Genomic DNA, 13,991 nt, shown 5'->3' with positions numbered 1-13,991 from the left:
ATCTTTTGCCAATTCAGCTCCACTTTTCACTAGTCCTGGAGGCTTGAGTAAACTCTCTGGTTTTGTTCAATTTTGAGATAATCTTTTGTGTATGATATGAGGTAAAGATCCACCTTTTGTCTTTTCCATGTAGATATTCACTGTTCCTAGCACTATTTATTAAAAGAGTATTTGTTCCTTCATTGAATTGTATTGGCACTCTTGTCAAAAACCAATTGATCAAATGTAAGGGTTTATTTCTAAACTCTTAATTCTATTCCACTGATCTATATATCCATCCTTATGGCAGTGCCACACTGTCTTGATTACTGTAGCTTTGTAGTAAATGTTGAAGCCAGGAAGTGTCAGTTTGCCAACTTTGTTTTTCTTTTAAAAGATTATTTTGGCTATTCTGGGTCTCTTGCATTTCCACATGAATTTTTGGGGATCAGCTTGTCATTTTCTGAAGAAAAACTACCGGATAGAATTCTAATAGTGATTGCATTAAATCTGTAGATCAAATTTGGGAGTATTGCCATCTTCACAATGCCAAGTCTTCCAACTCATGAACATGGGATATCTTTTGTTTTATTTAACTCTTCTTTAATTTCTTTCAATAATATTTTACAGTTTTCAGTGTACAAGTCTTACACCTCTTTTGTTAAATGTATTCCCTGATATTTTAATGTTGTTGTAAATAAAATTGTTTTCTTCTTTGCATTTTCAGATTGTTCATTGCTGGTGTATAAAAATACAACTGATTGTTGTATATTTATCTTATATCCTAAAACTACACTGAACTTGTTTATTCTAATAGTTTTGTGTGTGTGTTTTGATTCCTGGGAGTTTTTTATATAGATCATGTCATCTGCAGATAGAGATAGTTTTACTTCTTTCTTTGTAGTCTGAGTGCCTTTTATTTCATTTTCTTGCCTAATTGATTGGTTTCTTCTTGAGCAGTTATGTTTTTCTAGGTGATTGTCTGTTTCATCTAAGTTTCCAAATGTATTAGCAAAATCTGTGCTCTATCTGTACTAATAATGACTCTTTGGTTCATTGCTAATATTGTTTGTTAATTCTCTTACATTCTCTTACCTTATTATGTAGGTTCTCTTACCTGATTATGTAGGTATGTATTTCAGAAAACTTTTTTATACTTTTTGAAATACACATGCAGAAAAGTATACAAGCCATAATTATACATACATATCAATGAATTTTCATAAACTAAATACAACTTTGAAACCAGCATCCAGATTTAGAAACAGAATATTACCAGCATCTCAGATATTCCCAATATGCCCCCTTCCCATTGCTCTCTGCCTCCTGGACCCAATAGGATAGCCCATATTGATTTCTAAATACGTAGACTGGTTCCATTTATTTTTCTATTTTCTATAAATGGAATTATACAGTATGTACTCTTTTGTGCCTAGCTTCTTTCAATTAACATTATGTTGTGATAGGCATCAATTTTGTTGTGTGTAGTCGTAGGTTGCTCATTTGCATTGCTAAATATTCTTCCATTGAATAAATATAGGCATTTCAGCAGCTTCTAGTTTTGAACTATTATGATTGAGAAAATATATATACACATTTTGGAGGGTATATACTTAGGAGTGAAATTGTTGGACCGTAGAGCATGCATATATCAGCTGGGAGATACACTGCCAAACGTTTCCAAAGTGGTTGCTCCAGTTTACCCTCCCATGAGTCATGTATGAGGGTTCCATTTGCTCCACATCCTCACCAACACTTGATATTTATATGTTTTTCATTTTGGTAGATATATAGTTGGAAGTGTATTTTTTAAAATATTGTTTTTTTTTTTACTTTTTAGTGGTGATTTCTAAATTAGTTTCATTGTGATCAGAGAACATGGTCTGTATGATAAAAAATGTTTGTTTGTTTGTTTGTTTTGGTAGCCTTGTATATGTGGCAGTTTTTACGAGTGTTACATGTGTGCTACAGAAAAATGGTATTCTCCAGGTAGTCAAAGTCTGATTGTATATTGTAGGTTGGATTTGAGCTTGTTAATTTTGGTGTTTAAATCATCTGTTTCTCTAAGAAGCAAGGTTGGTGAGATTTCAGCTCACTTATTTTGGAAACATTATCAGGAAAGACCAATCACTAAAAAAGGACATCACGGCTAGTAAATTGGAGGGTCAGCCAAACAAGAGAACCCTCAGTGAGGTAGATTGACACAAAAGCCACAACAATGGGCTCAAACAATAACCATGATTGTGGCACAGGTCCAGGCAACATTTCCTTCTGTTATATATTGGTTACCATGAGTCAGAGCCAACTAACAACAGGTAACAACAATCTATCAACTACTTAGAATGTTATGTTAAAAATCTTCCATTATGATAATGGTTTCGTTAGTTTCTCTTTGTATTTATGTCATTTTGTGTTTTTTTTTTAATATATCTGAGGCTCCTGTTTTCAGTTGAGTACAAGTCTAAGATTGCCCTGTCTGCCTCATGGATTGAATCTTTTCGTGTTGTTTTTTGTCCTTCTTTAGGTTTAATGCTTTTTGCCTTAAAGACTACTGTGTCTGATATTAATCTAGTCACTTTCTCTTGGTTATTATTTTCCTCTTATATCTCAGGTGCATAGAATTGGATTAAAAACTATCTTTAGCGCATGACAAACTCTGATCATTGGTCCTGCATGTCCTATTTTTGTTCATTTATTTAGTCATTATAAATAATGTAATAATCATCAGCAAAAACTACCAAAGATAGGACCTAGATAGTAATCCCCATCAAATCATTTGACTCCCGCTGCCTCCCTTGACCTGAGGGTAACTATCATCCTGAATGATAATCTAATCTATATTATTCATTCCTTGCTTTCTTTTTTATATAGTTTTATTATGTATATTCCTAAAAATTAATATTTAATTTTAGTTGTTTATTTTAGAAAGGGATCACACTTTACATAATTTTAGGAGCTTATTTTTCCACTAGGTCCCTAGGTGGTACAGATGGTTTGCACTCAACTACTAATCTAAAGTTTGGCAGTTCAAACCCACCCAGCAGTATCACGGAACAAAGGCCTTGTAATCTGCTTTTGTAAAGATTACAGACAAGAAAACCCCATGGAGCAATTCTACTCTGTTACACATGGGGTCACCATGAATTGTAATCGACTCAATGGCAATGGGTTTGTTTTTATTTTTCCATTTACAATAACATAAATTTGTTAAAAATCATCCACATTTTGCATGTCACTGTAGTTCACTCATTATGATTATTGTGTAAGATTCACTGCTGTCTCTTGATGGGCATTTAGGTTGTTTCCTGATGTCTGCTATTGTGAAAGTACTGCTGTGTCTGTTCTTACACACGTCTCCTTTTGTACATAAGCAAAAGACTGGGTCCTAGATGGTATGTGAACATTCAGTATTAGGAGATAATGCCAAAATACTTGCCCAACTCATTTCACCAGTTTACATTCACATCAGATCCTGCGGGTTGACATCCTCTCCAACATTTGGTATCATTAAATGTTTTAAATTTTGCAAATGAAATACATGTAACACAGTGCTCTTTGTGGTCTTTATTTGTGTTTCCTGAATTACTTGTGAATGTTGAGCATCCTTTCATATGTTTATTGGCTAAATGTATTTTCCCATTTGGGAGATGCCTGTTTATATATTTTGAGCATATTTTTATTGAGTTTCCTATGTTTTTCTTAATGAATTATAGTAAATATTTATATATTCTTAATGTTAATCTCTGCCAGGGTATGTATTCCAAGATATTTATTCCTGGTTTTTAATTTGCCTTTCTGTATTTTTGGAGGTGTCTTTTGATTAACAGCAATTTTTCATTTTAATATAGTCGAATTGATTAATAATTTATTTTACAGTGAATGTTTTTATGTCTTGGTTAAGAAAACTTTCCCTACTCCAAGGACTGAAAGATAGTAACCTAGAATTTTTTACTGAGAGTTAAAAATATTTTTTAATGCTTAAGTCCTTATCATCTAGAGTTTTTTTTAATTATGATTATAGAGATTCAATTTTATATTTTTCCATAGAGATAACCAATTTTTTTCCAGCTTAGCTCTTTAATTTCTCACTGATTTAACATGCCACCTTTTGTTGTGCACCACATATTCACATATGTGGGGGTCTGTTTCTGGGCTCTGGTCTATTCTGCCAGTCACACATTTATACCCGGGCAATACCACATTGTCTTTAATTATTATAACTTTATCCTCATGTCTAGTGGGGTAAACCTTCTCTCCTTGCATTCTTTCAAGAGTGCTTTGTGCATTCTAGGCTCTTTATTCTTCCATATAACATTTAGAATCATCTTGTTAAAATCCATGAGAATTCCCGTTAGATTTTTAATTTGAAATTGCATTAAACCTGTATATTAATCTGGAAAGAATTCACGTATTATGATTTTTTTTTAATCTTTCTAGCCATGAACATGAGCTATTTTCCAAGTATTTGGGTTATTTTTAAACGTCTTTTAACGCAACTTTTCATTTTCTTCATAGAATTTTCTCATATCTTTTTATTAGGTTTATTCCTTAGGTGTTCAGTGTTCCCTGAGATCATTGTAAATGGAATGCTCACTTTAATTATGCTTTTTAGTTTTGTTTTTTTTCTTCTGATATATAGAAATGAAAATGACTTTTGTATAATAATCTTATATCTAGCTAACTTGCTAAACTCTCCTGTGACTCTCATAATTTGTAGTAGAAAAGTATATCCTTTCCTACAGTGAGGTGCATCGAACAAGGATGTGAAATAGGCAAGGAAGTAAACTTTATGGACATTTGAGAAACAGCTTACCAGACAGAGTGAACAATAAATATAAAGGCCCGAAGGCAAGAATGTTCAAGGAATATCAAGGAAGCCAAAGTGCCTGGAGTACTCTGTGTTGGTTGGAGAGTGGTAGGAGATGAGGTCAGAAGTGTAGAACTAGATCATGTAGGGCCTTGTAACCCACTGTAAGGAGTTAGGTTTTCACTCTGATTTGGTCATCCATTGGAGGACTTAAGCAAAGGAGTGACATGATCTCATTCAAGTTTTTAAAAGGTCATTCTGGCTGCTGTGTTGAAAATAGTATAAGTGTTAAAGACAAAAGCAAGGAGATATGATAGGAGGTCATTGCAGTAATGCAGATGAGATGATGATGATGATGACTTAGACTAGGGTAGTAGTGGTAGAGATGGAGAGAATTGGCAAGATTTAGAATATCTTTTGAAGGTGAAACCAACAGGATTCATTAACACTGTGTGTTGCTTAGAAGATAAAAAGAAAAGTCAGTGGTGATTCTAAGATTTTTGGTTTGAACAACTAAAAGAATGGAGTTTTCATTAATAGAGAATTTTGCTGAAGAATTTGATCATCATTTCACATAATGTCATCTTTATAAGGACTTTGAAAGAAATTAATTTGGGTCATAGTACTGGAAATAATTGCACTTGAGAACTTTCTTTGGTTTTATTTAATGAGGGCTGGGAGTTATGTGACTAATTGCTTGGCAGTTAGAAGATAATAGAGCCACATTTGTGTCCCTTCTAGCAAGTGTATAGATATCTAAAGTTGTGTATTTTTTTTTTAATTTACTTCATTCACATTTCCTTTTATCTTTTTTTCTCAATACATAATAGAATGTAATGTTTTCTATGTTATACATCTTTATACACCTTCTTCAGATCTTTTTAGAACAAGGCATGCGTTGAATAAAAATGAATCATTTGCATTGTATGCCATCAGAAATTTCAAAGTAGCATTAATTTTTAAAAACTAAGAAGTTGGAACATCATCTTCCCCAGAAAACCCAGTGCCGTCAAGTCAATTCTGACTCATAACGACCCTATAGGACAGAGTAGAACTGCCCCATAGAGTTTCCAAGGAGCACCTGGTGGATTCGAACTGCCGACCCTTTGGTTAGCAGCCATAGCACTTAACCACTACGCCACCAGTGTTCCTGGAACATCATTTTACACTATATGTATATATAAAACCCAAACCAAACCCATTGCCGTCGAGTCAATTCCAACTCATAGTGACCCTATAGGACAGAGTAGAACTTCCCCATAGGGTTTTCAAGGAGTGGCTGGTAGATTTGAACTTCCAACCTTTTGATTAGCAGCTGAGCTCTTAACCACGCACCACCAGGGCGCCATATATATATATATATGCGTATATATACACATATATACATATATATGCATATATGTGTATGAGTTGGAGTCACCTCAACAACAACGGGTTCATATATACATATACACACACACACGTATGTGTGTGTATATATGTGTGTATATATACACACACGTAAAGAGAGAGACTGCTAAGTTTCTACAGCTCTGTATCATACATTCAACAACCTTCATTGAATACCCACTATATGCCAGGAGCTTACTGCTCTAGGCACTTGATACACCAGTTAATAAAGCAAACAACTCTACCATCAAGGAACATGCTTTCTAGTTGAGGGATACAGGCAAAAAACATCACATGTAATAGATTAGTAAGTTATATAGTATGTTAGAAAATGATACTTGCTATGGAAAAGAAAAGAAAAACATGATAAGGGAGATTGGAGATGAAGGTTGTGTGGGTGGGGCAGAGTGGGGAGGTTGCAGCATTAAATAGCATGGTCTGGATGGGTCACACTGAGAAGATGACATTAGAACAGAGGCTTGAAGCAGGTAAGGGCATGGTTAATTTGGCATTCTGAGGGAAGAGCATTCCAACAGAGGGGACACCCAGTGCAACAGTCCTGAGGTAGAAGTGTGTTTGGAATATTTAAGGAATGGCTAGGAGCCAGAGTGGAGTTGAATAAGCGCAGGGAAGAATCCTAGGAAATGAGATCATAGAGATAGTAGGGTTGGGGGACAATTCAGATAGGGCCTTGTGTGCTGTTGTTTGAACTTGGGCTTTTTCTCTGAGCGAAAGGACCCATCATTGCAGAGTTTCCATCATGAGTGGCATGATTTGACTTGCATTTTTAAAAGGATCACTCTGGCTATTACTGCTTAAATTTCAAAGGAGTTGATGATTATTTCTACAATTTTAGGTATATTACAGCTAATACTGACACAGAAGAACAGAGTTTTCCAGTCCCTAAGGCATTTAACACACACGTAGAGGAATTAAACTTAGAAACCCTTCTTCAGAAGGCAGATCATTTACGTGTGAATGAGTCTGGCAAGATGGAGAGTTTCGAACTACTCTGTGACCATAAGGAGAAGGTAAGAAATATGTAATAACATGTTCATATAGTTTTAATTTTTAATTTAATTTAATATCCTGTTCATATTATGACCATACAATTATTTCATGGTTTACCAAGTTAAATGATTGATGTATAATTTTTCTATAAAATGATTAAAATTTTTAAAAAGTAAATGTAAAAGTTTATTAAGCTCTAAAGTCATAAAAATGAGAACTAGAGCTATGATTATACAGATTTATTTGATTTTCTACTAATTTTATATATTCAATAAATATTTTATAACAAATAAGGTATGGGCCATTATGCCAAGGCACATAATACCACTTCCCTGGAGGGAGAAAAACTATATTTTAATTTTGCTATTTTTTATTTGTCAACACCACAGCTATCAATGTGTAAAGCTATTTCTACCACTAGTCATTTTTCAATGTTTAATGTTGGGCCTGAACTGGAAAAGATATTCTTTCCTACCACCACCATCAAAAAGAGAAAAAAAAAAAAAAGTATTTGCAGCATCCCAAGGAGAAATTTTGGTGTTGGCAAAGACTATTGAATATACCGTGGACTGCCAAAAGAACGACCTAATCCATCTTGGAAGAAGTACAACCAGGATGTTCCTTAGAAGCAAGGATGGCAAGACTATATCTCACATACTTTGGACATGTTATCAGGAGGGATTAGTCCCTGGAGAAGGACATCATGCTTGGTAAAGTATGACGTATAGCATTAGCAAAAAAGGGGAAGACCCTCAACCAGATGGACTGACACAGTGGCTGCAACAGTGGGCCCAAGCATAACAACAATTGTGAAGATGGTGCAGGACCAGGCAATGTTTTGTTCTGTTGTGCATAGGGTCAGTATGAGTTGGAATCAACTCAACAGCACTTAACAACAACAAGGAGAAATAAATGTCTTTCTTTCCCATGTGCAAGCTAAGTCTAACCTTTTTCTGAGTATTTAGCAATTCTAAACATATTATTTGAAAGTTATTTTAAAAACAGGGTTATATTGGCATTCTAAATTAAAAAATGTGGCTACTCCTTTGAGCATACGTGATCCAGCTTACAGATATTGTTTGAAATGTTCATTGAGGTATCGTAGTGGCAGTAGATAACTTAGGAAGGAAAACAAGAAGAGGCTGCTACAGACGAGAGAGGACAATGGTATGTATAATGGGGATTTTGTGCATTGTGGCCCCTATCAATTCTCTCGTCTACACAGGTAGAGATAGTATCTTGGATAATATTAATTTCAAGATCCAAGTATAATACTGTATTAGGTCACATTTCTAAACCATGAATATTTGAATTTAATATGTTATATATTGACACATGCTTAAACCCCGGTGGTGTAGTGATTAAGAGCTATGGCTGCTAACCAAAAGGTCTGCAGTTCCAATCCACCAGGCACTTCTTGGAAACTCTGTGGGACAATTCTACTCTGTCCTATAGAGATGCTATGAGTCGGAATCCACTCAACGGCAAGGGGTTTGGTGTTTTTTTTTTTCTTTTTTTTTGATACTGTACGTAGAGCCCTGGTGGTGCAGTGGTTAAGAGCTTCAGCTGCTAAGCAAAAGGTGGGCAGTTCAAGTCCACCAGCCACTCACTGGAAACCCTATGGGGCAGTTCTACTCTGTTCTGTAGGGTCACTATAAGTCAGAATCAGTATGAGTCAGAATCAACTTGGCGGCAATGGGTTTGGTTTGGTATACTGTACATGGGGCTCTGGTGGTACAGTGGTTAAGAGATGTGGTTGCTAACCAAAAGCTTGGCAGTTAAATCTACCAGCTGCTGCTTGGAAACTGTATGGGGCATTTCTACGGTGTTCTGTAGGGTCGCTATGAGTTAGAATCAACTCGACGGCAATGGGTTTGGTTTTTTGGTTTTATACTGTACATAGATTCAGCCATCTATAAATACCAGTTTACCTGTCTGATTTTTAAAAGTTGCACTAGAAAATATTTACACTGTGGTCAAGCTAATGAGTTAACCTAATGTGCAATTCTGTCTTTTCAGTTTAAAGATGAAGTAGAGTTTATTTGGCGGTTAGCTCGTGCTTATGGGGACATGTATGAGTTATCTGCAAATACACAAGAAAAGAAGCATTATGCTAATATTGGTAAGTATCTTTTAAAGATTAATGTCCTCAAGTGGCAATTGTAATCTGCAATAGACCACTAATGAATTTGAATTAAATTTTCTTAAAACCAATATGTTTAATCTATTTTAATATATCCTGGTACCAAAAAAAAAATATGTATATATATATATATATATATATATATATGCACACACACACAACCTCAGGACAGAAAAAAACATTTTTGGAACTAAAGTATGGTTTCTTAAGAAAAATGAATACGTTAGAATGTTGTCAGGTGTTCAGTCAATTCCAACTCTTAGCGACCCCATATGACAGTAGAACAGTAGAACTGCCCCATAGGGTTTTCTAAACCAAAAACACCAAACCCATTGTCATGGAGTCTATTTCAACTCATAGCGACCCTACAGGACAGAGGAGAACTGCCCCACATGATTTCCAAGGAGCGCCTCGTGGATTAGAACCGCCAGCCTTTTGGTTAGCTGCCGTAGCTCTTAACCACTATGTCACCAGGGTTTCCAAAGACTCCAGAGTTTTCTAGGCTGTGATATTTATTGCCAGGTCATTCTCCTGCAGAGCCAACAGTGGGTTTGAACCCCGGACTTTCAGGTTAGCAACCAGAACATTTAACCATTGCGCCACCAGGGCTCTTTGCATGTTAGAATAAGCAAATGAAAAAACTTAAATTTCAGTTTTAAGAGTTATAAAATCAAACACAAGACTTCAAGTGATAGTGTTTGAGAAACAATAATAGGCAGAGAGGACAGCTGTCTTCAGCAGTAGTCCTTGGCCACAGTTAAAATAACACGCCCTCCTTCCGGTAACATATTACTGTAGGCGCCACAAAGAAGTAACCTCTAGGTACGTCAAAGAAATCCCATTGTAACTTTAGTTCCTGTGTTTTTTTCAGAATTTATCTTGACAAACAAGACAAAACAAGATTAGCTTAGAGTTAATACTTGTTTAAGCTGAGTGATGGGTACATGTTGGTTCTTCATACTGTCCTCTATACTTTTTGTCTGTGTTTGAAATTCTTAAATTAAAAAAAAAAAAAAGCCAGAATGTTGAATCTTTTTTTTTTTTTTTTTAAATCTCACCTTAACTCTTACCTGGATATCAAAACTTTTTCTTACAAAACCCCCTTAACGGCCATCTCTCTGAGATTGAGAGTAGTAGTTTGACATCAAAACCTCATTAATTCTTTTTTTTTATTTCAAAGTCATCTCTTTTCCAGGTTTTCCTTCTCTAAGATAGCATGAGGAAGAAGAAACAGCAAGAAGGAAAATGATACTACATATCTCCTCTTAGTCTAGTTCCCTCTTTTTATTCCCAAGAAGAAAGTATTGCCAAACTTCACATGTATTACAAACTCCACAAGTAGGTTTCCTTGCCAATTGGCCTCTTCACTTTAATTTTTCTCCCCTGGGAAGGAGGATGAGGTAATTCCGCTGACCTTCTTGTTTTACAGATTCATCATTGGCTTGGGGAGGGGACAGTTTTTCTGTAGCAATCAACCTCTCAGGCCGTATACAAAATGGAATTCCAGAGAAGAGATTAACTGCAGAGTAAATAAAAAGTTAACCAAAGAAAACAAACTAATTTATTTTCAAATCTACTGAGAAAAGCAAAGCCTGTCTATGTAAACTATTCCAGTGTTCTTCATTATTAAACACATTTTTTTCTTAAGCACTTGCTTGAGAAACCTGAGCATTGTGTCAGGAGGTAGGAATATGATAACTTTGTGGCTTTTGAGGTAGTATTATTCAAATAATCTTAGGTATAAAGAAACAAAAAGAGTATCCTTAAAGGAAATGCCTGGTATTAAGAGAGTACATAATGGGAAGGAGGATATGATGGCAGAGCGAGGTCGATGTAGGGAAGTCTGCCTTCAGAAGTAACCGTTTCACGCAGGGAAAATCACTTTGGATCTTTATATTTAAATGGAGTAGGAGTTTAATTGAGTTAATGCATGAGATGGCGAAAATGGAAAAGAAAAGCTGGAGGAAGTTTGGGGGCAAGGATGGAGCTTAGGATTGGAATAGAGTGTATCTGAAAAAAAGAAAGATTTATGGTGCCAAAGAAAAAGCAGTAAAGCCTCAGACGTGTAAGTGTTCATTCAGATATTGAAATATATTTTTAAAAATTCTCTCCATTTAAGAAATATTTATTCAAAATTACTCTGTCCAGGGTCAATGTTTAAATGAGGGGACAAGGGAGGGAGAGGAAGGAGAGGTGAGTGATTTAAATATGAGTAAGATGACCCTACACACTCAAGGAAGAGATCAATATGGAGACAACCAACTATCCTACAGTGTAAAATTAGTACTAAGCATGTGGCAAAGTAACGACAGAGTCCGTTGGAGCTGAGAACAAGGCAAAGGATGTGGACAAGCCATTGAAGGATACTGAAATTCAGTATGAGGGGGAAGAAGTGCCAATGTTATCCCTCTTTGTCATATGACTGACACTGTTAGGCTAAGGGAATACTTAATCACTGGAGAGTACAGAATTCTTTCATAAAACTCAAAGTGGAATACACTATGCAGTATGTCTTCTGAAGCACCACAACTGGTCAAAACTTGCATTCCAAGTGAAATATGAATCTTATATCTTAAAAGGAACATAACTATAATTTTCATAATTAAGTGATTGATATGAATGCCTCAGATAGGTTACAAAATAGTATCCTGTAAGAGAAGCAGCTTTCTTTTTAAGCTACAGTTGTATAAGTAGGTGTACCCGTCTTTATTCTACCTAGCTTCCTTTTATATTTCTATATTTTATTTATATGTGTACCGATAGAATTTCCTCTTCATAGGCTTGTGGTAGTCAGCTAAAAGCTGTTGCTCATTTGGCAATACAGCCGAAATGGTGGTTGAATTTTTAATGTTTGTACGTTAAAGAGTATTTATGTTTATCGTTCATTTGAAAATTTCTAACTCCTTTAATATGTCCACAGTGGAACATCAGTTATTATTGAAATGCTTCACTTTTTATTTTTTTTCCAGTTTATGTAGATTTCTGCAAGGGCATTCTCTTAATGAATGGAGCTATAGGGTATCACCTTAACAAATAAACAGGACAGTAGTTTTAGAATGAAAACATCCTTATTTATAAAGATTATCTCAACCACTTATTTAGAAGAGCATTTTGCAGGTCATTGGGTATTTTGGTCAAAATTGGAGCAGGGAAAAAAAGGATGAAGGAGTAAAACAAAACGAACGCTTTGGAGAAAGATTTTCAGAATGCAGTTCTGTTTTGTTGCGAGCATTTTGATTTTTCTACTCATTAGACAAACCTCTCCCTAATTATTGCATTATTAAAAGGTATTCTAAAACTAAATAAAATGATTTGGGGCAATCATTTATGTCCCTGAGCCTGTTCATTATCATGATTAATGAGAGAGCTTCTCTGGGAAGCCTTTTCTTACTCCAGGGTGCTCTGCTGTGCTCTGTTTATACCTCGCTTATTTTTTGCATATAATTTGTTTATGTAGCTGCTGCCTATTGGACTATGAGCTCTTGGAGGTCAAGGATTGTGTCTTAATTTGATTTTTTATTCCTAGAAGCTCACACGATGGGGCAATTAGTAGGCCCTCAGCAATGTTTGTTGAAGTGATGACAGAATCTCTATTATGATTTTAAATAATGGTTGAAGGACTTGCCTGGCCCTTGGCTAAATCACTTAGTCTAGTAGGTCTCAAACTTGAACGTGCAGTAGAATCATAGAGGCTCACTAAAAAACGGATTGCTGGACCCGACCTTGAGTATTTCCGATCAAGGAGGTCTCCCAAGTAGCTGAAAATTTGCTCTTCTAACAAGTTTCTAAGTGACACCCTTTCTTCTGTCCTGGGACCATAGTTTGAGAATTACCAACTGAACTGAACAATTTGTTCCTACCAACTCAAAGAAAGGTACTAAGTATAAGCACATTTATTTTTCAGGAAAAACCTTGGGTGAAAGAGCTATTACGGTAGCACCCACGAATGGATATTGTCATCTGTGGTAAGCATACATGATTCAGGCAGTATTTTAAAATTCTAATATGCCACTTTACAAATTACAATAGATTTTTTAATATTATTGACTCAGTTTACCTGTGAGTCACATTTAAGAATATATTTAGTAGATAGCACAGTACTATTCTTTTTCTGTTTGTTCTCATGTATTTTTCATTATGCATATTTTAAATTTATTTAAGGTAAATTTTCATTGAAGATTTCTCAAGTGAATATACCAAGTCAAATGGTTTCGAACATAAATTTCAGTTAAGAATGGTTTAACATAGCATTTTGCTTGAAGACAACTAAAATGATGTAGAAAGAATGCTGTAAAGAATAAAATACCTTAAAATGTTCTATATATAAAAAATAGTATGTTTAAATAGATAATATTTAGTTGTAAAGAATTTCCAAATTATTTTAATATAATTTCATAAATTATATTTTCATGTATTATAATTTCATATCTAATAATATGTACATTACTAAATATAAATGTCTCTCCATATTATTTAGATCTTTAATATCTTAGAGCAGTGTTTTGGAGCTTTCAATGTACAAATCTTGAACTTCTTTTGTTAAATTTATTCGTAAGTATTTTTGTTCTTTTTGATACTATTGTGAATGGAATTGCATTCTTAATTTCATTTTAGGAGTGGTCATTGTAACATATAAAAAATATAATTGATTTTGCTGTATTA

The 13,991-nt window shown here is 34.8% G+C and overlaps 1 protein-coding gene across 1 annotated transcript in view; it reads left to right on the top strand.

Moving 5' to 3' along the window:
- RMDN2 (regulator of microtubule dynamics 2) overlaps window positions 1–13,991 on the top strand; it is a 118,524-nt gene that overhangs the window by 45,725 nt on the left and 58,808 nt on the right. The window contains exons 3-5 of the mRNA XM_010595873.3: window positions 7,032–7,206; window positions 9,206–9,308; window positions 13,234–13,294. Coding sequence (XP_010594175.1) covers window positions 7,032–7,206; window positions 9,206–9,308; window positions 13,234–13,294 — 339 coding nt within the window. The remainder of the gene's footprint in view (window positions 1–7,031; window positions 7,207–9,205; window positions 9,309–13,233; window positions 13,295–13,991) is intronic.

The sequence above is a fragment of the Loxodonta africana genome, chromosome 26 (genome assembly GCF_030014295.1).
Source record: "Loxodonta africana isolate mLoxAfr1 chromosome 26, mLoxAfr1.hap2, whole genome shotgun sequence".
Classification (NCBI taxonomy): Eukaryota; Metazoa; Chordata; class Mammalia; order Proboscidea; family Elephantidae; genus Loxodonta; species Loxodonta africana.
Note: the sequence above shows the minus strand (reverse complement) of the source record. Positions and strands in the feature narration are given on the sequence as shown.